Source organism: Lolium perenne, chromosome 4, assembly GCF_019359855.2.
Source record: "Lolium perenne isolate Kyuss_39 chromosome 4, Kyuss_2.0, whole genome shotgun sequence".
NCBI classification, from domain to species: domain Eukaryota; kingdom Viridiplantae; phylum Streptophyta; class Magnoliopsida; order Poales; family Poaceae; genus Lolium; species Lolium perenne.
In genome coordinates, this window is record NC_067247.2 from 369,971,924 (window position 1) to 369,995,843 (window position 23,920).

At 43.3% G+C, this 23,920-nt stretch overlaps 3 protein-coding genes across 4 annotated transcripts; 2 read left to right on the top strand and 1 right to left on the bottom strand.

Moving 5' to 3' along the window:
* The first annotated feature begins 423 nt into the window (after nt 1-423).
* On the top strand, nt 424-5,050 carry LOC127326905 (uncharacterized). Of its 2 annotated transcripts, none has more exons than XM_051353674.2 (3): nt 424-1,635; nt 2,907-4,565; nt 4,652-5,050. In XM_051353674.2, exons 2-3 carry the CDS (start codon nt 2,988-2,990, stop codon nt 4,808-4,810), a joined length of 1,737 nt encoding a protein of 578 aa, XP_051209634.1. In that variant the 5' UTR covers nt 424-1,635; nt 2,907-2,987; the 3' UTR covers nt 4,811-5,050. The 2 variants fall into 2 exon arrangements, with proteins under 2 accessions (XP_051209634.1, XP_051209635.1); XM_051353675.2 differs by lacking the exon at nt 424-1,635 and adding an exon at nt 2,032-2,534.
* A 910-nt stretch (nt 5,051-5,960) lies between these two features.
* On the bottom strand, nt 5,961-6,782 carry LOC139830316 (uncharacterized). Its single transcript, XM_071818325.1, has 2 exons — nt 6,760-6,782; nt 5,961-6,688 (listed from the first exon to the last, which is right to left on the bottom strand). The coding sequence occupies exon 2, from the start codon at nt 6,684-6,686 to the stop codon at nt 5,961-5,963; it is 726 nt and encodes a 241-aa protein (XP_071674426.1). The 5' UTR covers nt 6,687-6,688; nt 6,760-6,782.
* Nucleotides 6,783-20,799: 14,017 nt separating this feature from the next.
* On the top strand, nt 20,800-22,251 carry LOC127326870 (protein FAR1-RELATED SEQUENCE 5-like). The gene is made up of 2 exons (XM_051353649.1): nt 20,800-22,093; nt 22,193-22,251. The coding sequence occupies exons 1-2, from the start codon at nt 20,800-20,802 to the stop codon at nt 22,249-22,251; spliced, it is 1,353 nt and encodes a 450-aa protein (XP_051209609.1).
* Nucleotides 22,252-23,920: the final 1,669 nt, after the last annotated feature.

Below are 23,920 nucleotides of genomic sequence, written 5' to 3' on the forward strand. Positions count from 1 at the left end.
GTATAGGTTTGGTCAAAAGTACATCCACAATGTAAAGTAAGATTTGTAAGACACATGGACCATTGAATTTTCATAATATTACTATAAACTTGATCAAATTTTACTCTGTTTGTCATTTGGGAAAAAAAAAACCTTGTTCTATGAGGAGGTAGTCGTAAAGAATTAGAAATCAAAAATGGAGGTAAGAATATCACGAGAGAAAGGACTGTGTTCAGTCAACAGGATTTTCCAAGGATCCAGCACGAAAAGCGGGACCCCACTCTCTGGTTTCGCCTGCTAGCCGTCGCTCGTGACGCCGTCTCCTTGTCCCTGTCCTGTTCCTGTCCACCACTGCACTGCACTGCACTGCACCGAGCCGGAGTCCCAGGCGCAACGTTCGGCCACGAGCACGATGGTGGAGCCCCGACCGGAGTGGGGAATAAAACGATAGATAGATCCCCGTGGAAAACCTTGGCAAACTCCATGGAATTTAGAACCCTGTCCTCTAGATAGAGAATCAGCCACCCCAAGCACACGCGCGCGCCTCAAGAACCCAACAACCCAGAAGAAGAAGAAATCGAGGCCAGAGCGCCAGAAATTTCTCAATTCTTGGGTGCTGCGATCGATCCCCTCTGCTACGTAATCCTACTCCTCCCTACCATCAGTGCTTAGTTTAGTCTTCGCCTCCACAGTCCACAGGTTCACATGTGCTCTGCGCGTTAACGGCAGCAGCTAGCCAAAATCTCCTTCCCCACCGTGGCTGGCAGTTCATCCTCTACTCCGGGCCCCGGCTGCCGTTCCTCCTCTTCCTCCGGCCGTTTCGCCTTTTCCACCGAGCTCGCAATCAACTCTTCTCCCCAGTTCCGCAGCTTTTCTTGCACAACCTTTCTTCCGCTGCTTCCATCACACTCATCAGTAACTCCTTGCTCTTCTTGACGCGCCATTAAAACTGGAGGGGAGTTACGCCGCGCGCCGCGTTGTTACCCCATTGATTGATTCCTATCCCGTACTCGGCACAGCCGTTTCCATCCTTTCGCCTCCTCCCACCGGGAGCTGGAAACCGTCCGCGTTACAGAGAAGAAGAAGAAGCCATGTGCGCCACCACAGAGCAATTGACAGGGAGATCGGCGTGAGGAGTAAAAGGGAACAGCTATCTCCTCGACGCCTCCCCCTCTGCGCCCCTCCGTTCCGGTAAACAGGTCCCGTCGCCATCTTCCTCTTAATTCCTCCTGGCCTCTCTCTCCATCTCTCTGGTTGCCAGTTCAGGAAGACAGGAACGTTGCGGATGCATAAAAGCCGGCTCCTCTTGTCTCATCTTCTCCATCCTAGCAGCTGGTAGCCTTCTGCCTTGGCTTTGATTCTTTCTCTCTCGTTTGGCCCATCTGATAGCCTTGGTGTAGGTCCGAAGTCCTCCTCACCTAATCTTGTTTCTACCCCCGGTTGGTAGCCCGCCTGTTGCTCCAGCTGATCTCCTACATAAAACCTCCAGGCTTTCTTGCTGCCTTCAGAACCTGTTCTGACCAGTCCATCTCACTGCTCTTTCCAAGCCTCCTTTTGATCTCTCTCTCTCTCCGTGTGCTCGGAGGGTAGGAGGCAGGGGGCTTGCTTCAGGGGAGGAGGCTCTGGATGCTGCGCCCGCGGTGATCGATCTCTGAGGTGAGAAATCTGAATATCTGATGCATGTTACAGTTCTACTACTTCTTGTGATCAAATGATGATTCGCATCTTCAGTGAAAGAAACTCTGTTTTCTAGCTTTAATCTGACTACGAAAACGTGCCTGTATTTTTCTCATCCTGCTTTTGCGTTCCTGTCATCACAGCTTCTGTTGCTGCTGTAAAGGGTGTTGTTTCTCTTTGCTTGCGGAAAACATGGATAGCTTCAGCTTTCTAGTTCCCTTTGTGTTATGGCGCATGCATGGGCTTCATTTCATTCCTTTAACTGCCGTGTCAAAAGGCTCTTTAAGCCGGTGATGAATGCAATTAAGGTCTTCTTCTTTTTCGGTTGGGCCATAGGTGTGGTGCTTTTGTGTAGGCTGCTGCTTTCGTTTTTATGCCTAACTAGCGGCTCCTCTTTTTCCTCCGGTTGACTCCTCTTGGTGAGCAAATTGGAGAGGATAAGAGCTTGTTCTGATCATAAGTTTGTACTACTTGCTTGTACACCTGGTTTCCAAGTACTGCATTTACTTTCCTAATTCATACAAGCTTATGTGGTAGCAGTGTATTCTAAGCAAGGGAGTACACTTAGCAGTACAGTTAGTACCAGCATGTTCTATTGCTTCTACGGAGAAGGAAAGACTTCAGAATTTTGAAAGTACTATTTTCGTGGGTAGAGTGTACGCCATGATCTTACGGAGGAAGCATTGATTCTGGTCCTATTGCTGCCGCTGAGACAGTACTTGCGGGGAATTTATAATCTTGGTCGCTGGTCAAGTTGTTTATATTGGGAGGAGAAGAAGAGAGGATTAGAGCTTGTTCTGATCAGCTCATACCTGGATGGTTGGTTCATACTGATTTCAGAGCCGTTGGTGTGTGTCAGCAATCGTGCAACGCTATAGGTACAGGTTTCTCTAGTAGCCTTATTTTAGACACATAGGATGTTCTGCAAGGCATTTCCATCACAGAGACTTCTCTTCCCTCTCTCTTTCGGATAAGTCAACTGTAGAATATATTCGTGTTTAGTCCATGATCTCCGCGCGTAACGTTTTATATTCATGGTACAGGCGACGATGTTATTTTAGGATAAATTTATATGGCTGCTACTTAGGGAAAGTCATTGCTTCTCTTATCAATACTTTCTTATGATATTCGGGAACTGCTTGTCTGTCAAAAGAGATAACGTTGCAAGATTTCACTGTACTGATTTTTTTTGTCAACCGCAATTCGATTTCCACTGAACTGAACATACATGCGATGTTTCTGCTGTGCAGGTCAGGTGATCAAGGTGTGTTTCGCTAAAAAAAAGGGTGTGTTTTGCAGCATTCACTAGCTCTTCAGTTCTTGGGTGAAAGATGGCACTTGTCTACTTGGAAAGGAGAAATGGATTACACGACGACAGCGTCGCTCCAGAGTTCAGTGGAAGGTCTGAAAACAACCATAAACACCTGACCGTTGCTGCACCTGAGGTTCAGTCTGATTTGGATCTGGTAAACTACAGGCGGCCATTGCAAGCAGATGAGAAGAAAAGCAGGAGCTGCCAGTCATGTCACAGTTCACAGTGTTCTTGTCCGGAGTTGTGCACGACGCTTCCTGCCAAGATGATGGTTTTGGAGTTTCTAATAAGAAGCCTGAGGCACCCAACAAGAACCCACAATGTGAGTGATCTTGACGACTTGATTAGCGACGGGACTGGCACCGGGGATGTAACTCTTTGTCCTTCAGAGAAGATGATGCTGGACTCTTTACATGCACTGGTGAATGCGAAGACGAGACCTAAGAGCCCGTCCTTCTTCCTTCCTGGAGCTAAAATGAGGAAGACGCGGTCACGATCCCATAACATAACACAGTCAGAGATACTGAAGCTGATATCACCAGAGACATGGGAGATGTCATCCCCCGCAGCATCGCCCTTGAAGAAAAGCACAGCTGAGCTTCGGGTGCACGAGAAAATGGTGCCATCTTACTCGGATGCAGCATGTATGATCTCAGATCAGACTGCTCTGCCTTCACACTCAAACCCACCATCATCATCTCTTAGTGCAGGTCTCCTGCAGTGCATATGGAAAGATGGACTCCCTCACTTTGAACTGTCACTGGACGATCCTATGGCAGTGTACACTGCAAGCCTTATCAGGTCACCGGGCAATGACAAAGCCGTCGACTACGTTTACTTGTTCCGCTCAGGGGAGCAAGGGAAAAGGGATTGGATGGGGAACTCGAGCAATGTGTCGAAACTTGTCGGCAAGATGAAGGTCTCAAGTTCTCTACTCTTGAGCTTGGACAGTTCAACTTCTGTAGAAACTGAGTTTATCTTGTATGGTTCCCCTGATGACTACCTGAGGCAGGTGCATAGCACCTACAGTGCCACAAAAGGCAAGGGGCTAGTCAAGAGAGTGGCAGAGATCATGAGATCGCCCAATGCTTCCGCTAGTCCAAAACATGTCTGGGCAAGGTCTGGCAAATCTCCCCTGCAACAGTTCGACGATTTGCGCAGCGATATGATCGAAGGCGAACCTGGCAGTGCTGGGGAGTCAGGATTGGTCAGCCTGACCGCCGATGATCTGCCGACCAATCAGGAGATAGCGGCGATCGTGGTGAGGGAACAGCGGCGTGGACGCCGAGAAGAACCTGCAGTTGGTGGCTGGGGCCTGAAGTTCCTTGAGAAGGCTGGAATTGCTCATCCAGAGGAGAGTAACGACACCAGCATTCAGAATAAGAATGCAAGGTGCATAAGTGTCATTGTTCCGCGAGGCTACCACGGTGGCGTGGCTTCAAGGAACGGTGGCCCGTCGGGGCTCGTGGAGAGGTGGAGGTTTGGTGGTAGCTGCGACTGCGGCGGATGGGATTACGGTTGCCCCATCAGAGTGCTGAACAACGACGGTGGCTCTTCATCACCACAGGACAGCAAATCAGTAGAGTTGTCACTAACGGTAAGGACAATTACTGTATTTGACAGTTCTAACTAGAATTGGCCAATGATTTGTATTTTGATCATCTCTCTCTGATCTATGTTCAGGGCGTGAGGAGTAAGGAGCCAGTGTTGAGGCTGGTGAACGTCACAGAGGGTTTGTACATCATCTACTTCGACCCGAGCCTTGTCTCACCGTTGCAGTGCTTCTCGGCTGGGGTAGCTGTAGTCCACAGCCGGGCGCCCCAGCTGTACCCGAAACTGTGAAGCATTGCCAAGATTTGAAGAAGTTATGTATTCCCTCCGACCCATAAATCTGCGACAAGTAGTATGGGTTGGAGGGAGTAAAAAAATAGATAGGTGAGGTGACAGGAAAAATGCCCCGCTCGAGCTGCTAACTTCCATTTAATCTGATGAAATGAGGCCGGGCAGAAGGGTGGAGCTATGGAAGAAGTCATGTAAAAAATGCTTTATAGATTGTTTAATCTAATTGCTGCCTAACGATGATATTCTGGGTCTGAAAAGGCTTATAGCTGCTTGTAGCAAGAGCTTAGAGCATCTCCAGCCGCGTCCCCCAAAGCGTCCCCCAAACCGCGCCGAATTGAGCGTTTGGGGGACGTGTTTTGTTCGTGCCGCGTTTGGGGGACGTCGCTCCCCAGCCGCGTCCCCCAAACGCCGCCCCCAAACATTTAAAATAATTTTTTTAACACATAAACTATTTATATCAAATGTAGCATATGAATAAAAATGTTTGCGAGGATTGTTTTCAAATTAAATTACAACAAACAATAAAACAAGTAATCAAATATAAATAGGGCTAGATGCTACATCAAGGTGCCACGGTATTTCCTTTGATCCTCCACAAATGCTCAACGAGATCAGCTTGAAGTTGCTCATGCACATTGCTGTCACGGATCTCTGCGTGCATGGCGAGAAAATCAGCAAAATCTGCAGGCAACTCATGATCAACCTCCGCGAGAGGGCCTTGACACTCATAGGGACCAACATGTGACCTAACATGATTCTTGCGGTCATCCTCGATGATCATGTTGTGCATGATCACACAAGCCTGCATCACCTCCCACATTTGGTCGTGAGACCAGCTTAGAGCAGGGTACCGGACAATGGCAAATTGTGCTTGAAGCACACCAAATGCCCGCTCGACATCCTTCCTGCAAGCCTCCTGTCGTGTAGCAAAGTGAGAATTCTTCAGACCTGATGGATTCGAGATTGTTTTGACAAAAGTGACCCATTTTGGATATATACCATCGACTAGATAATAGCCTTTGGTATATTGGTGGCCATTGATCTCATAGTTGCATGGTGGAGCATGCCCTTCCACTAGTCTGCTGAACACCGGAGACCGCTGCAACACGTTGATGTCATTGTGTGATCCCGCCATGCCAAAAAAAGAATGTCAAATCCACAGGTCATAATCTGCCACAGCTTCAAGCACCACACTGCAATATCCATGACGCCCTTTGTATATACCTTGCCAAGCAAACGGGCAGTTCTTCCATGCCCAGTGCATGCAATCGATGCTTCCAAGCATTTCAGGAAATCCTCTGGCAGCATTTTGTGCCATGATCCTTGCAGTCTCTTCCTCAGTTGGCCCTCTCAAGTAGTATTTGCCAAACTTTCCCACCACAGCTCGGCAAAACTTGTACATGCACTCAATGGCAGTAGACTCACTCATGCGAAGGTAGTCGTCCTGTGTATCGGCAGGTGCTCCGTATGCAAGCATCCTCATGGCGGCGGTGCACTTCTGAATGGACGAGAACCCGAGAACGCCTACAGCGTCGACCTTGAGCTTGAAGTAGGGGTCGAACTCTCGAACGCCGTGGAGGATATTCATGAACAGGCCCTTGCTCATCCTGTACCGGCGCCGAAAATTGTCGGCATGTGTTGCCCCGTCGGCGAAGTAGTCGTTGTGCAGCATGGCATGCCCCTCCATCCTCTGCCGGGGCTTCGACTTCCTTCTTCCCGGCCTTGATCCTCCGCGGCGCGGCCTCTTCCTCTTCTCCGCCTCAGCGTCAAGCATGTCCTGGAGGGACGCGATGATCAGCAAATGCTCCCGCAGGTCGTCGTCGAACGCTTGCTCGTCCTCCAGCAGCAGGGCAACCATCTCATCGTCGCTGTCCATGGCTAAAGCAAAATCAATGGTTAAAATTGCGCCGAGGCAGACGACGCAACAAACAGCGGCCAATCACGCCTACCTGGCAAGTCGTCGAGCACCTTCTGTGCGCAGAGGTGGGGCGGATTTGACGGCGCGTTCTGGGACGCGCTGGCGACGCGGCGGCGGCGGCACGACCGGCGGGAGCCCCAGCCGCGACAACGGTGCCGACTCTCAGCAGAGATCAGACGCCCAAACGGCCGGGAAATCCAGTGGCGGCGGTGGGGTGGGAGGCGCGGGAAGGAAGGAGCGTCGAGAAAAGAGGCGCGAACCAACGGTTTATGCAAATAGTCGCCGACATGTGGGAGCCCGCCTCGCTTTTCGTTGTGTCCGGCGTCCCCGGAGCGTCCCCTGTGGGACGGGGACGGGCTCGGGGCGCCGGACACCGTATCGGGCCGCGTCGGACAAAAATGGGCTTTGGGGGACGCGACTGGAACGTTTTTTTTGTCCGGCGCGCCCCAAATCCCTTTGGGGGACGCTTTGGGGACGCAACTGGAGATTCTCTTAGGGCCTGTAGATACTTATGTGTACCTTTTGTCCACATCCAAGGCACTTTCTACACCTTCATCGTCTGAAACTGCTCTTCTTGCGTGTCTTAAGCATCTAGTGGTAATAGTTTGCTGCTCCAGAAACCAGTCTTGTACCATGCATCTAGTGTTATGGTTCATTGTATGCCTGGGAATCCAATCGGCTTCCAGGTTTGTTAAGTTCAGTTCAAGTCCGAATCATTTCAGTAGCAGGCATGGTGATTTAAGCTTCAGTAGCAGCTCATCTCTGCCATCCAACTCTGAGACTGCAGTATCACCCTCCACCAGCTCAGTGTTGTAAGGCCATCTCCATGGGCGGATCTAGAGTGTTAGCCATGGGGGGCAGATGCCCCCACCCAATTTTTTTGCCCATTTGAAATAGTAAGCTTAAAACAACAATCATTTGTCCCCACTTAGCATGAGATTTTTCCCTTATTAGCACATTTTCGCCCCTCTTGATTTTGATCCTGGGTCCGCCCCATCTCTAATGGATCAACGGATAACCGACCACTTTTCGGTTTAGTTGGGTCCAAATCCGACGGCTCGCGGACACCAAATTAGCCTCGGTCCGTTTGCGGAGCGGCCCCAACGGAGTCAAAACCGCAAAAATAAAATAGAACGCCAGATACAATTAACATAATTTACATATAATTGGGCCCGAAAGCCCAAGGTTTATCACCCTATGCCATGAAAACAAATAATATAAAATAATAATAAAATTACGGATCGCAACATATATCTGTGTATATCCTAAGTTACAATATTGATTTATTATACATCACAACAGAAGAGAAAAAGATGTGTTGGTACGGAACCAGCTGTATACCTGGGGATGGTGTGGAAAAGGCAAGGTTGCCAGTCTCAACACCCTACTCTGGCCGGGAAGGCACATCTCACCAAGATTTGTCTCCTCAACTGAATCCTTTGCGTCGTCGCAGCAGCAACTCCTACCCATAAACCCCATCATCAACACTAAAACTACAAAACTGCTTGTTCTCAATACAGACAGGGTGTTGCAAACAGATTCGGACATAGTTATGTGAGAATTGAAGAAATGGAAGTGCAATTCTCAGTCATGGTTTGTGCAATGAAGTTTGCTAGTGGACTGCTGAGAAAGCTATCTGCCACCAAGTGATCAAGGGAATGTAAGCTTCTCTCTAATAACGCTTAGAAACTTAGTGTAGAATCTTACTTCCTGACTTAGTCTACTGGTGCTAATTTAGGTTGATCGTTAAACAGGGGCTGCTTTCAGGAGGGAGGAAACAACCAAAATCTCGTTAAGGTATGTCTGAGAAGTAAGAAGCCAATAAGGAAAAACGTAAGTTCCACAGCTAAATCCAGTGTACAAATGATAATCTTTACTATTAAATGGGAGTTGGTCGTTTGCCACTCAACGCACTTAGGTGTTCGTCATTAAAAGCATCCGAACCGTTCGCCCTTTCAAACATCTATCCCACCGTCCACCAAAACAAAATCGAGATACAATCTACTCTTTCCTTTTAACACAAGGTCCCTTAAAAAAATCAGTCACGAGCATTTATTAATTATCAATCACACATCAATGCTGATATCAATCATTGTAATCAAGCACCAAAAATTACCACACGACCCCAAAAATCTGGGTAACTAATCCTACCACATCCACATGCTACAAAAAAATGTGGCTTTTCTTTGTAATAACTCTTTTCTCCTCGCGTGTGATTTCAGCGCTGACTTGTGGATTTTCCCTGTGTCATTGATTTTTTTTGCACTGGGATCCGATTCAATCTTCTTTACTATTATATTCGAGTTGGTCGTAAGTCATACAACGTCTTTGGTGAAGAAAATTGGGAGTATCTGGTCCGTCCGATCTTTCCATTGTCTATCCTACCGTCCGCTGGAAACAAAATCAGGATGCCATTGGCTCTTCCCATCACGTCCATCAATTTAAGGAAACAAATATGTCCACGACCATCAATTCAAGGAAACAAATATGTCTAGAAGGAAACAAATATGTCCAGCAATCAAGAAAACAATCACGCACAATATCTGTAAACAATCACGCCCAATCTCACGCCCAATACGATATCTTCTTGTCGAGTTTGTCACTCCCGAAATATGGAAAGCAATCACGTGATTACCCCGCCTCCCATTCAACTCCCTCACCCTGAAAAGCCTCAGGTAGTCCCGTTTTTCCCTTGAGGCACCGCACGGTGATGTCCTCCAAGAAGACGCTCTGCCCCCACCCACCTCACTACCTCAGTGATACGTCTCCGACGTATCGATAATTTCTTATGTTCCATGCCACATTATTGATGTTATCTACATGTTTTATGCACACTTTATGTCATATTCGTGCATTTTCTGGAACTAACCTATTAACAAGATGCCGAAGTGCCAGTTGCTGTTTTCTGCTGTTTTTGGTTTCAGAAATCCTAGTAACGAAATATTCTCGGAATTGGACGAAATCAACGCCCAGGGTCCTATTTTGCCACGAAGCTTCCAGAAGACCGAAAAGGAGACGAAGTGGGGCCACGAGGCGGCCAGACTACAGGGCGGCGCGGCCTAGGTCTTGGCCGCGCGGCCCTGTCATCTGGGCCCCTCGTGTGGCCCCCTGACCTGCCCTTCCGCCTACTTATAGCCTCCGTTGCGAAAACCCCAGTACCGAGAGCCACGATACGGAAAACCTTCCAGAGACGCCGCCGCCGCCGATCCCATCTCGGGGGATCCAGGAGATCGCCTCCGGCACCCTGCCGGAGAGGGGAATCATCTCCCGGAGGACTCTACGCCGCCATGGTCGCCTCCGGAGTGATGTGTGAGTAGTCTACCCCTGGACTATGGGTCCATAGCAGTAGCTAGATGGTTGTCTTCTCCCCATTGTGCTATCATTGTCGGATCTTGTGAGCTGCCTAACATGATCAAGATCATCTATCTGTAATTCTATATGTTGCGTTTGTTGGGATCCGATGAATAGAGAATACTTGTTATGTTGATTATCAAAGTTATATCTATGTGTTGTTTATGATCTTGCATGCTCTCCGTTACTAGTAGATGCTCTGGCCAAGTAGATGCTTGTAACTCCAAGAGGGAGTATTTATGCTCGATAGTGGGTTCATGCCTGCATTGACACCTGGGACAAAGGATGTGAAAGTTCTAAGGTTGTGTTGTGCTGTTGCCACTAGGGATAAAACATTGATGCTATGTCTAAGGATGTAGTTGTTGATTACATTACGCACCATACTTAATGCAATTGTCTGTTGCTTTGCAACTTAATACTGGAGGGGGTTCGGATGATAACCTGAAGGTGGACTTTTTAGGCATAGATGCAGTTGGATAGCGGTCTATGTACTTTGTCGTAATGCCCAATTAAATCTCACTATACTCATCATGATATGTATGTGCATGGTCATGCCCTCTTTATTTGTCAATTGCCCAACTGTAATTTGTTCACCCAACATGCTGTTTATCTTATGGGAGAGACACCTCTAGTGAACTGTGGACCCCGGTCCAATTCTCTTTACTGAAATACAATCTATTGCAATACTTGTTCTACTGTTTTCTGCAAACAATCATCTTCCACACAATACGGTTAATCCTTTGTTACAGCAAGCCGGTGAGATTGACAACCTCACTGTTTCGTTGGGGCAAAGTACTTTGGTTGTGTTGTGCAGGTTCCACGTTGGCGCCGGAATCCCTGGTGTTGCGCCGCACTACATCCCGCCGCCATCAACCTTCAACGTGCTTCTTGGCTCCTACTGGTTCGATAACCTTGGTTTCATACCGAGGGAAACTTGCCGCTGTACGCATCACACCTTCCTCTTGGGGTTCCCAACGGACGCGTGTTGAACGCGTATCAAGCAGCTTTTTCTGGCGCCGTTGCCGGGGAGATCAAGACACGCTGCAAGGGGAGTCTCCACTTCTCAATCTCTTTACTTTGTTTTTGTCTTGCTTAGTTTTATTTACTACTTTGTTTGCTGCACTAAATCAAAATACAAAAAAATTAGTTGCTAGTTTTACTTTATTTGCTATCTTGTTTGCTATATCAAAAACACAAAAAAATTAGTTTACTTGCATTTACTTTATCTAGTTTGCTTTATTTACTGTCTTGCACTCTATATTAAAAATACAAAAAAAAAATTAGTTACTTTTGTTACCATGTCTAGCTCTGAACCTGTTACTTCTTCGCCTGAAGAATTAGTCTTCACTTTCAAACAAGGGGATGAGGAGAGTTTTAAGGATGCTTGGTCTAGAATTTTTACTTCTTATCGTAAAACTGAACCTCAAATGACTCTAAGTTTGCTCCTTAGTAATTTTTATTTTGGTCTTATGGTTCGCTATAGATATGCTTTGGATACTTTAGTGGGAGGAGATTTCCTTCATTGCAATGGGGATCAAGCTTTTAATGCCATAAAGAAGTTGGTTGCATCACATGATTCAGCTAATAACTTTGATTCAGCCCTCACTAGCATATATAGTAGATTAAACAATCTCGAGATAAGTACATCTCGCTTGGATGATAACTATTGCCATGTTCGTAATCGTCTTGAACAAGTTTTAGTGAACTCTAAACTTTCATTGTGGGATCCTACTGTTAAAATTGTTATCGGTGATCGAACTCTCCATGCCTACTGTGATATTATGTATGAATTTTGCCTTATGCCTGAAAGCATTTATAAATCTTTGAAACTTTGGGGAGTCGATGAAGGAGGAGAAGAAATAACTCTCATTGATAACTCTATTATAATTCCTAAGGGGATAGCCGCGGGTGTGCATACAACCATTCTTGGAAGAACAATATCCATTGATTATCTTGTTGTTGAATGTGTAGAGACAGGAAAAATCACACTCGGAAGATCCCTGCTGAAACTATTGGGAGCAGTCATTGATGTGGGAGAAGGCACTCTGAAATTCACCTCTATACCGGGGGGAAATCATATATTTCCTAAACCAAAGGGAAAGAAAAACAATAAGAAAGGTAAGGGTAAAACCCAAGGTAAGGTTGACACACCATCTCTTGATAATACTTGATACACACTTTCTGCGCCTAGCTGAAAGGCGTTAAAGAAAAGCGCTTATGGGAGACAACCCATGTTTTTACCTACAGTACTTTGTTTTTATTTTGTGTCTTGGAAGTTGTTTACTACTGTAGCAACCTCTCCTTATCTTAGTTTAGTGTTTTGTTGTGCCAAGTAAAGCCGTTGATAGAAAAGTAAGTACTAGATTTGGATTACTGCGCAGTTCCAGATTTCTTTGCTGTCACGAATCTGGGTCTACCTCCCTGTAGGTAACTCAGAAAATTATGCCAATTTACGTGGGTGATCCTCAGATATGTACGCAACTTTCATTCAATTTGAGCATTTTCATTTGAGCAAGTCTGGTGCCATTTTAAAATTCGTCAATACGAACTGTTCTGTTTTGACAGATTCTGCCTTTTATTTCGCATTGCCTCTTTTGCTATGTTGGATGAATTTCTTTGATCCATTAATGTCCAGTAGCTTTATGCAATGTCCAGAAGTGTTAAGAATGATTGTGTCACCTCTGAATAAGTTAATTTTTATTGTGCACTAACCCTCTAATGAGTTGTTTCGAGTTTGGTGTGGAGGAAGTTTTCAAGGATCAAGAGAGGAGTATGATGCAACATGATCAAGGAGAGTGAAAGCTCTAAGCTTGGGGATGCCACGGTGGTTCACCCCTGCATATTCTAAGAAGACTCAAGCGTCTAAGCTTGGGGATGCCCAAGGCATCCCCTTCTTCATCGACAACATTATCAGGTTCCTCCCCTGAAACTATATTTTTATTCCATCACATCTTATGTGCTTTTCTTGGAGCATCGGTTTGTTTTTGTTTTTTGTTTTGTTTGAATAAAATGGATCCTAGCATTCACTTTATGGGAGAGAGACACGCTCCGCTGTAGCATATGGACAAGTATGTCCTTAGTTTCTACTCATAGTATTCATGGCGAAGTTTCTCCTTCGTTAAATTGTTATATGGTTGGAATTGGAAAATGATACATGTAGTAATTGCTATTAATGTCTTGGGTAATGTGATACTTGGCAATTGTTGTGCTCATGATTAAGCTCTTGCATCATATGCTTTGCACCCATTAATGAAGAAATACATAGAGCATGCTATGATTTGGTTTGCATATTTGGTTTCTCTAAGATCTAGATAATTTCTAGTATTGAGTTTGAACAACAAGGAAGACGGTGTAGAGTCTTATAATGTTTTCAATATGTCTTTTATGTGAGTTTTGCTGCACCGGTTCATCCTTGTGTTTGTTTCAAATAAGCCTTGCTAGCCTAAACCTTGTATCGAGAGGGAATACTTCTCATGCATCCAAAATACTTGAGCCAACCACTATGCCATTTGTGTCCACCATACCTACCTACTACATGGTATTTTCCGCCATTCCAAAGTAAATTGCTTGAGTGCTACCTTTAAACAATTCAAAATTTATCACCTCTGATTTGTGTCAATGTTTTATAGCTCATGAGGAAGTATGTGGTGTTTATCTTTCAATCTTGTTGGGCAACTTTCACCAATGGACTAGTGGCTTCATCCGCTTATCCAATAATTTTGCAAAAAGAGCTGGCAATGGGATTCCCAGTCCCAAATTAATTAACAAAAATAGACACTCCTCCATGGTATGTGATTGTTGGACGGCACCCGAAGGATTCGGTTAGCCATGGCTTGTGTAAGCAAAGGTTGGGAGGAGTGTCATCATAATAAAACTAAAATAAAAAGGCACTCCTTCATGGTATGAGATTGTTGGCAGGCACCCGAGGATTCGGTTAGCCATGGTTTGTGAAAGAAAGGTTGGAAGGAGTGCCACCCAAAATAAAATAAAATGGGAGCCGCTCTTTGAAGGTTTGTCTGGCAAGGGGGTTAGAGTACCCGCTACCATTCGTTGACAACAACATACACCTCTCAAAACTTTATTTTTATGCTCTCTTTATGTTTTCAAAATAGAAGCTCTAGCACAAATATAGCAATCGATGCTTTTCCTCTATGGAGGACCATTCTTTTACTTTTATGTTGAGTCAGTTCACCTATTTCTCTCCACCTCAAGAAGCAAGCACTTGTGTGAACTGTGCATTGATTCCTACATATTTGCTTATTGCACTTATTATATTACTCTATGTTGACAAATATCCATGAGATATACATGTTACAAGTTGAAAGCAACCGCTGAAACTTAATCTTCTTTTGTGTTGCTTCAATGCCTTTACTTTGAATTATTGCTTTATGAGTTAACTCTTATGCAAGACTTAATTGATGCTTGTCTTGAAGTGCTATTCATGAAAAGTCTTTGCTTTATGATTCACTTGTTTACTCATGTCATATACATTGTTTTGATCGCTGCATTCACTACATATGCTTTACAAATAGTATGATCAAGATTATGATGGCATGTCACTCCAGAAATTATCTGTGTTATCGTTTTACTTGCTCGGGACGAGCAGAACTAAGCTTGGGGATGCTGATACGTCTCCGACGTATCGATAATTTCTTATGTTCCATGCCACATTATTGATGTTATCTACATGTTTTATGCACACTTTATGTCGTATTCGTGCATTTTCTGGAACTAACCTATTAACAAGATGCCGAAGTGCCGATTCTTTGTTTCTGCTGTTTTTGGTTTCAGAAATCCTAGTAACGAAATATTCTCGGAATTGGACGAAATCAACGCCCAGGGTCCTATTTTGCCACGAAGCTTCCAGAAGACCGAAAAGGAGACGAAGTGGGGCCACGAGGCGGCCAGACTACAGGGCGGCGCGGCCTAGGTCTTGGCCGCGCGGCCCTGTCATCTGGGCCCCTCGTGTGGCCCCCTGACCTGCCCTTCCGCCTACTTATAGCCTCCGTTGCGAAAACCCCAGTACCGAGAGCCACGATACGGAAAACCTTCCAGAGACGCCGCCGCCGCCGATCCCATCTCGGGGGATCCAGGAGATCGCCTCCGGCACCCTGCCGGAGAGGGGAATCATCTCCCGGAGGACTCTACGCCGCCATGGTCGCCTCCGGAGTGATGTGTGAGTAGTCTACCCCTGGACTATGGGTCCATAGCAGTAGCTAGATGGTTGTCTTCTCCCCATTGTGCTATCATTGTCGGATCTTGTGAGCTGCCTAACATGATCAAGATCATCTATCTGTAATTCTATATGTTGCGTTTGTTGGGATCCGATGAATAGAGAATACTTGTTATGTTAATTATCAAAGTTATATCTATGTGTTGTTTATGATCTTGCATGCTCTCCGTTACTAGTAGATGCTCTGGCCAAGTAGATGCTTGTAACTCCAAGAGGGAGTATTTATGCTCGATAGTGGGTTCATGTCTGCATTGACACCTGGGACAGTGACAGAAAGTTCTAAGGTTGTGTTGTGCTGTTGCCACTAGGGATAAAACATTGATGCTATGTCTAAGGATGTAGTTGTTGATTACATTACGCACCATACTTAATGCAATTGTCTGTTGCTTTGCAACTTAATACTGGAGGGGGTTCGGATGATAACCTGAAGGTGGACTTTTTAGGCATAGATGCAGTTGGATGGCGGTCTATGTACTTTGTCGTAATGCCCAATTAAATCTCACTATACTCATCATGATATGTATGTGCATGGTCATGCCCTCTTTATTTGTCAATTGCCCAACTGTAATTTGTTCACCCAACATGCTGTTTATCTTATGGGAGAGACACCTCTAGTGAACTGTGGACCCCGGTCCAATTCTCTTTACTGAAATACAATCTACTGCAATACTTGTTCTACTGTTTTCTGCAAACAATCATCTTCCACACAATACGGTTAATCCTTTGTTACAGCAAGCCGGTGAGATTGATAACCTCACTGTTTCGTTGGGGCAAAGTACTTTGGTTGTGTTGTGCAGGTTCCACGTTGGCGCCGGAATCCCTGGTGTTGCGCCGCACTACATCCCGCCGCCATCAACCTTCAACGTGCTTCTTGGCTCCTACTGGTTCGATAACCTTGGTTTCATACTGAGGGAAACTTGCCGCTGTACGCATCACACCTTCCTCTTGGGGTTCCCAACGGACGCGTGTTGAACGCGTATCACTCAGCCGCCGGCCGCTCCATCTCAAGGTGCACCCCGCCCTCTATCTCGCTCCCAACCCAGCCGCTCCTCCATCTCGAGGTGCAGCCCGCTCTCCATCTTGCCCTAGCCCCAACCGCCCCTCCATCTCGAGGTCCACCCTCCTCCAACTCAGTTCGTTCTCCAGCGAGGTACAACCTGCTCAACTCAAACCCAAGCACGACCTTCTCCTCCAGCCCGACATGGTCTTAGATTATCGCCAGAACATTCCACGTGGTAGTCTATTTCAGGGCGTCTCTAATGTTCAGCTCGTGATGGATGATGATGGGCATGTCGAAATTAAGTGCAAGGTAATTACTAATTAGGGAGTGCCTGGGTCACAGTCGACTGAGAAACTCTTAAGTCTCAGTCGACGCCCGGAAACTCTGTCTCGTGTCTTCTGTCTCGTGTCACCTGATCGCTTTCTGCTGTGTCACCTGATTGCTTTCTGGGGCCATATTAAAACGTCGATCCCTGCTGTGCCTTTATGTGGGCTTTTGTCTGATTTTGACCAAGTCACAGCTGGACTCCTGCTGCTGTGCAATTATGTCGCTGGCTGGGCTCCTGTGGGCTGACCAAGTCACAGCTGAACCCCTTGCGCAAGAAAAAGAAAGGACAGGTAGAGATCAGATCGTAGCATCGTCTCCTTCCTCCCGTCGAGACCTTGCTGGCCATGGGGAGAAGAGATCCCAGTAAGGCTTAGCAAAATTCTTCCCCAAAAACCTCCAGGCCGAAAAGGATCTCAAGTAGATGGAGAATGGATCAGGATCTTACCCAGGTACGATCTGCTCTAAATCCATCAATTTTTCCTCCTCAATTTCTGCCGAAAAATTTCTCCCAGATCTGTACTGTAACTTGTGCGTCAGAAAAGATCATGTCCTCTTCTCAATTCTTGATTCCTGTGTTGAAAAAATTGATTCCAGTTGAGTAGCAGTTCAAGATTACAAAAAGTAGAAGTTACTATAGGTTGAATTCTTTGAACATCAACAGCATGTACAATGTACACAGGTAAGAATGCACTATAAACACAAAAAGGAAAACTTCCGATTTGCATGAACAGTCTACACAGGTGGTTTGCACTTAAAAAGTGAACACATAGTCAGTATTGAAGAATTTTCATTTTATATGATCATAGGGACTACACTTCTATTCCTGTTGCAGTTCAAAGAAATAGACATATGACAGATTCAGAGTTATCAGTAAGAATAACAATTGCATGGAAGATTATAACACAATTGCTTAAACATATATAATGCTATGATAAAACAGCTAGAACAAGGCAAAAACAGTGATATCGGCATGCACCACAATCCTGATTTTAGTCTACAGCTCTAACTTCTCTTGTGAGTGTTAGTGTAGTACAGTTAGCATAACATTTCTTATAACTACAAAGTGTACTTACTTAGCAGAGCAGCAGCTGCTAAAAAATCGACATGCTGCTGCATAAGAAGCTTGAGTAGCGGTAATTGGATGGCCATCAGGCCAGTGCTTGTGTGGGAAATGCCTGCAGTTTGAATAGGCAAGAATATATGCATCATATACAAAACACGAAAAAAATTACAGATTTTCACAAATTTTGAAGGAGCAAGTTCGGTTCTTACGATGACTTCGTAACTGTAGTTTGGTGTAATAATCTGATAATTATGGGTAATTAGCTATTGCTGAATTAACCTACTCCTAGAATATCTGTGACTAATTTAATCAGGTAGCTTTGATGTGATTATCTGATAGCTGTGACTAATTTAATCGGTAGCTCCCCTCGAATAACCTCGTTATTACAACTTATATATCTACTGCTAAGATAACAGATTATTACACCAAACTCCTAAAATAGCGGTAATTGGATGGCCATCAGGCCAGTGCTTGTGTGCGTAATGCCTGCAGTTTGAATAGGCAAGAATATATGCATCATATACAACACGAAAAAAAAATAACAGATTTCACAAATTTGTAGGAAATGCAAGAGCATTTAAAGAGGCAAGTATATATGCATCATATGGTTCATTCCTCAAAGGCAAAAGTCAGGTAATCCTTTGTTCACATATGGCAGAATTTGCAATTTTCTACAAGTATGCTGTACAAACAAATTGACAATTTAAAAATGATCTTAAAAATGTAGGTTTCATCTTACACACCTTTGCATGGGCAACCTCCAAATTTCGACCAATCATCAACATATTCAGAGCAGCTTCTCTTTAGCAATTCTATTATATCATCTTCATCTGGTCCACAGGTAACAAGATAAGTCAAACTTTTAGTTCTCTGACTGGTTTCAGTAACACTTTTACAATCTTGAATCTATTTTGTCTGAAACAATACAACATGTTTTGCTTTTTAATCAGGTTGAATTCTTTGAAGATCAACAGCATGTAGAGTGTACACAGGTAAATGCACTATAAACACAAAAAGGAAAACTTTCGATTTGCACGTACAGTCTACACAGGTGGTTTGCACTTAAATAGTGAACACATAGGCAGTATTGAAGAATTTTCATTTCACATGATCATAGGGACTACACTATAGTTAACTTAACTTCTATTCCTGTAGCTGGCATTTTGAATGACAAATGTTTGTCCTTTCTACAGGTTCCTCCGCCCTGTCACTTAGACCTACAGCCTGCAAGCATAGATATCCAAGAAAATGCAGTGAGTGTAGAATCTAAAATTATGTAGAAATGAAAGTAGTATATATCTGATTGTATATATCTGATATTAACATGAAAAATGCAGCTGAACCTATCACAATGCAGTGGCATGACATACTCTCAAATGATGCAGAGCATTGAATCGATGCAACTTAATCAGGTTAATGCACAAACAAAAAGTTTTATATATTCTGCCATTATTGAAAAAAATAATGCAAAAATTGATTGAACTGATGTTTTCATATTTTCAGCAAGGTGAAGGTAGTTTCATGGATTTGCTTACTGGACCAATGGGCACTGAGGTAATAAAATATTGATCAATTTTGACAAGACCTACAAAAACATTTCATGTTTAACATGTATTATATTTCTCTAATTGTCCTTTACTGTCAAATTCCAGAATCAAATGTTCATGATAACTGGCAGAAGTGAATATGTTCATAACAGTGATGAAGATTATGCTCATGGAGGTAATGCCTGCAGTTTGAATGACACATACTTGAGAAATGGCCAACCAGATGAGTATTCAGATGCTCAAGGGGATAGTGCATACAAATACAATGATACATGGGTTAATCCCCCGCAGTCAGGATAGAACTCGGACAACAGTGATGGTGCGGAACAAGAATGCTCCCAGCCTGACATTCCTGATAATCGAGAGGAACCGAATGTTGCTAGCACAGTTGATTTAGAAGGAGAAGAAAGTGATGGTGAAGTAAGGTTAGTGGAAGAAGATGTTGTACAAGGATTGTCTCAGGAAGATATTGAAATATATCTTGAGAATGAAAGTCTAAAGGCAGCTCAAACATGCAGTCAGGAGGTCCGCAGTCACCATGTACCACATATTGATCAGGTTTTTGATACACATGAGGCTGCTTTTGAGTTCTACAACACTTACTCAGATATAATTGGGTTTTCAGCTAAAATAGCAGGAAACTACCATTGCAGAAAGAATAATAAAGCTACTAGGTACACTTTCAAATGCAACCGCTCTGGGAAAGTTCTGGATGAAGAAACTAAAGCAGAAAGGAAGAGGAAAAGAGATCTGAAGAGGCAAGAAACTAGAAGGAAGAAAATGCAAGAGAAAGGAGAGACAGAACCTTTGAAACCTTCGCCACCGCCAGGCGTTCCACCTAAAGATCAACCTAAAAAGAGAAAAAGAAACAATTTGGAAATTACAGGTTGTCTTGCTGAAATGATTGTGACTCTCAAAGGAGATAAATGGATTATCACAAGTCTAAATATGGAACACAACCATGAGTTGAGCCCTCCAGAAGAATCTAGATTCTTGAGGTCACACAAACACATGACAAATGAAGAGAAGCTTTTCATAAGGACATTTAATTCAGTGAAGCTTCCGACTAGAAAGATTATGGCAATACTAACTTACTTGAGAGGTGGTTGTTCCAGAGCTGTTCCATATACCAAAAAATTTGTGAGCAACTTAAGAACTGCAATGAGGAAAGAAAGCAGGCTCAATGACATGATGCAATCTCTTGAATATTTTAAGAAGAAGCAAGCTGATGATCCAAGCTTTTACTTTGATTTCAAAGTGGACAAGAAAACAAATACAGTGGAGAACATTTTCTGGTGTGATGCTACATCTAGAAGAATGTATGACCTATATGGGGATTGTATCAGTTTTGACACAACATTCAAGACCAACAGATACAATATGCCGTTTGCCCCTTTGTAGGAGTAACGGGACATGGCGACAACTATCTTTTCGGATGTGCCGTCCTTCAGAATGAAAGTGCAGAGACATTTGAGTGGTTATTCGAAACTTTCTTGAAATGCATGGGAGGAAAGTGTCCGAAAACCATTATAACAGATCAAGATGCAGCTATGGCTAGAGCAATCCCTGAAGTATTCAAGAACGCCATACACAGAAATTGCCTTTTCCATATTGTAAAGAAAGCAGAAGAGAAGCATCCAAGAAGTTTTGGAAAAATACCTAATCTGCATAATGAATTCAAAGACACTATCCATTTCTCTTTGACAGTGGCTGAGTTTGAATCTTCATGGCAAGAAATGATACAAAAATATGAAGTCAGCAACCTTAAGTACTTGAAAACAATGTGGGCGAATAGGAAGAAGTTTGTACCTGTATACTTCAAGAATGACTTCTTCCCCTTCATCCACAGTACAGCTAGGAGTGAAGGCACTAATGCTGTTTTCAAAGACAATGTTGGATCAACATACAGTGTCAGTAGCTTTTTGAGTGAGTATGATAAGATAGCAGATAATATTGAACAAAATGAGATATATGAAGATTCCATCACTAGGACAACAACACCTACTTATTGGTGTGGAAATGACATGGAAGTGCATGCCGGTAAAATGTACAATAGGAAGATATTTTATAGGTTTCAGAAGCAGCTGAAATTTACTTCCTATCTACATGTACAAGAGGTTGAGACAAACAAGAAATTTGAAGTATACAAATCTGGCCTGGCTGCAACAAGAGATTACAGGACAAGGAGATATCTAGTTATTGTTGATTTAACAAGTGAAGATTTCAACTGCATTTGTTCCAAGTTCAACAAGGATGGAATTTTATGTTCTCATGTTCTCAAGGTTCTTATCCATTTAAACATTGTGCAAATTCCAGACAAATATTTCATAGCTAGATGGAAGCCGAGAGAGAAAAAAGATATAAGGGATTTGAGATACAATGTACCTTTGGAGATGACAGGAGATTGCATCCAACTGAGATTTAATGTGCTATCCAAGGTTTGTATGAATGTAGCATCTGATGGGTCAAAAAGTAATGAGAAGTACCTGTTTTTCACTCAAGAGGTTAAGAAGATAGCAGAGAAACTTGATGCAATGACACTGGCTGAAGACAAAGCAAAAAAACTAGATCCGAAAGATAAAAGTAACGAGCAAGTTGGAGATGTTGGTTATGCTGAAACTGAATATGGTTACTTAAATGACCCAAAGGTTGTAAAGTCTAAGGGAAGGCCAACTATTTCAGCAAAGCAAAAGGTAGATGGAAGGTACAGGACATTTGCAGAGCAGTTCTTGTCGAAGCAACAAATTACATGCAGCCACTGTGGGTCACATTACCATAATATTCAGACATGTGGAAATTTACACTTGGATTCATCATTGTTTGCAAACAACAAGCAGCCGAAAAGTAAGCCTAGAGGTATGAAGAAGCTGGTTTAATTGTGTCATATTTAATTTATATTTCAGGGAAGTCATCTTAACAAGTTTTGTATTAATTATATTTCAGGGAAGAAGAAGAATACAGATGAAAGTAGCAACAAGGCAAAGAAGACAAGAGAGAAGTGATACAAAAATAATAAAGACACAATGATGCAAGACTTACATGATATGGTCATCAAGGTTCCTCTGCAGCATGGTTGATTGTCTTGCTTCAGATTCAGAAAGTGAAAAAGGAACAGTTAGAAGAAGTGACATAAGTTGTAGTAAAAAAAGAGATTTGATGTATGCTTGAGTACTAATTTAAATTCTTAAGATTTACCTTTCTCTGTGATTTTCCCGAAATTGTGGTTGCTTTTAGGAAGTAAAATACAATGCTATTGTCTGCAAAAACTATTGTATGTCTATTCTGCTTCAATGGTCGTGTGCATTATGCTGAATGATATGTTCTTAAAGATAGCACATACAGAAGCAATGAAATTTTATGAACTGAAAAAAACTGATAGAATTCAGTGTGCTTGTTTTTTTTCAAAAATACAAATTCATTTAAAGAAAATATAAGCTATTCAAGGTTACCAAAAAAATGAAATAAAATGATGTGCCAAATACACATATATATGGTGTGCAAACAGGTGAGTCAATAGACGGATAAACATATATGAACTTACATAGATGATGTGTGCAACAGGTATTCATCAGTAGAAAGTAGATTCAGTACACAAACAAACTCTATATATATGAACATATATAAACACACATAGATGGAGATAATATCAATTTGGCCCTCGAGAAACTACAACACATAGTGGTTGTCCATAGAGCCTAACTATATCTTCAATTTGGCCCTCGAGAAACTATCAGTGAGCTTGACGCAAAATTCCCTATACAGCAAAACTTGGAACTACTACTGCCTTTCTCTTTCATATCAAGAACAGATAGCATATCTTGATTTGGTTGTCACCCCATCCTTGCATATGTTCCATGAACCTGGAAAAAAGAAAGAGAGAAAAATCTAGTCATTGAAATTTAATAAAAATAGTAGAAAAAACATTCAAGTACTTATCATGAACTAAGAATTATTTTGTGTCCAAAGACATATGCAACAGAACACAGTTCGTGGCTGTGGCTTAGATATTGTTGTCACATATTTATATTAAATCTCCAACTTATCATAGTTTGAAAAGAGACATAACAATTGTAAGCACAAAAATAAATACAGTCAGAAGCTGCTTCTTTTGTTGTTTTGACAAGTGTTCTTTAATTGCCCTTGCTGTCTTACCAGTTACAGAGAATGGCACTATCTACCCATGACTGAAAAAGTTACACAAATTTGCATAAAACAGATACAGGATGGACCTCACTCCATTCCTGAAAACCACTTTTAATTTGAGTGTGAACATTTGAAATGCTTGGGTTTATGGCTTTAGTGTGAGCTGTGCAGGCCAACAGGTCGGACAGAAGTTGGGAATGTTATGGGAAGATAATTAAGATCATATGCACTAGGTATTAATTTGCGAGGAAAAGGCAAGACATGAGGCACTGCTGAAAAGACTGTCATCATTAATTGTGCGTTAACTCTGATCATACTATAGCACAGGCAGCGTTAACCGAAAAAAAGATATTCACTGCTTTTTCTTCATACAGCAAGATAGATGAGTAGAAGCATTTCCTAATCTAATGGAAGCATATGTATATGGCTGTCAGATATTAATGGAACTCACATGATATGTGAGTTCCAGAAAACTACTACAAGTTGGAAGCATGTATATGGCTGTCAGATATTAATTTCATACTAGAA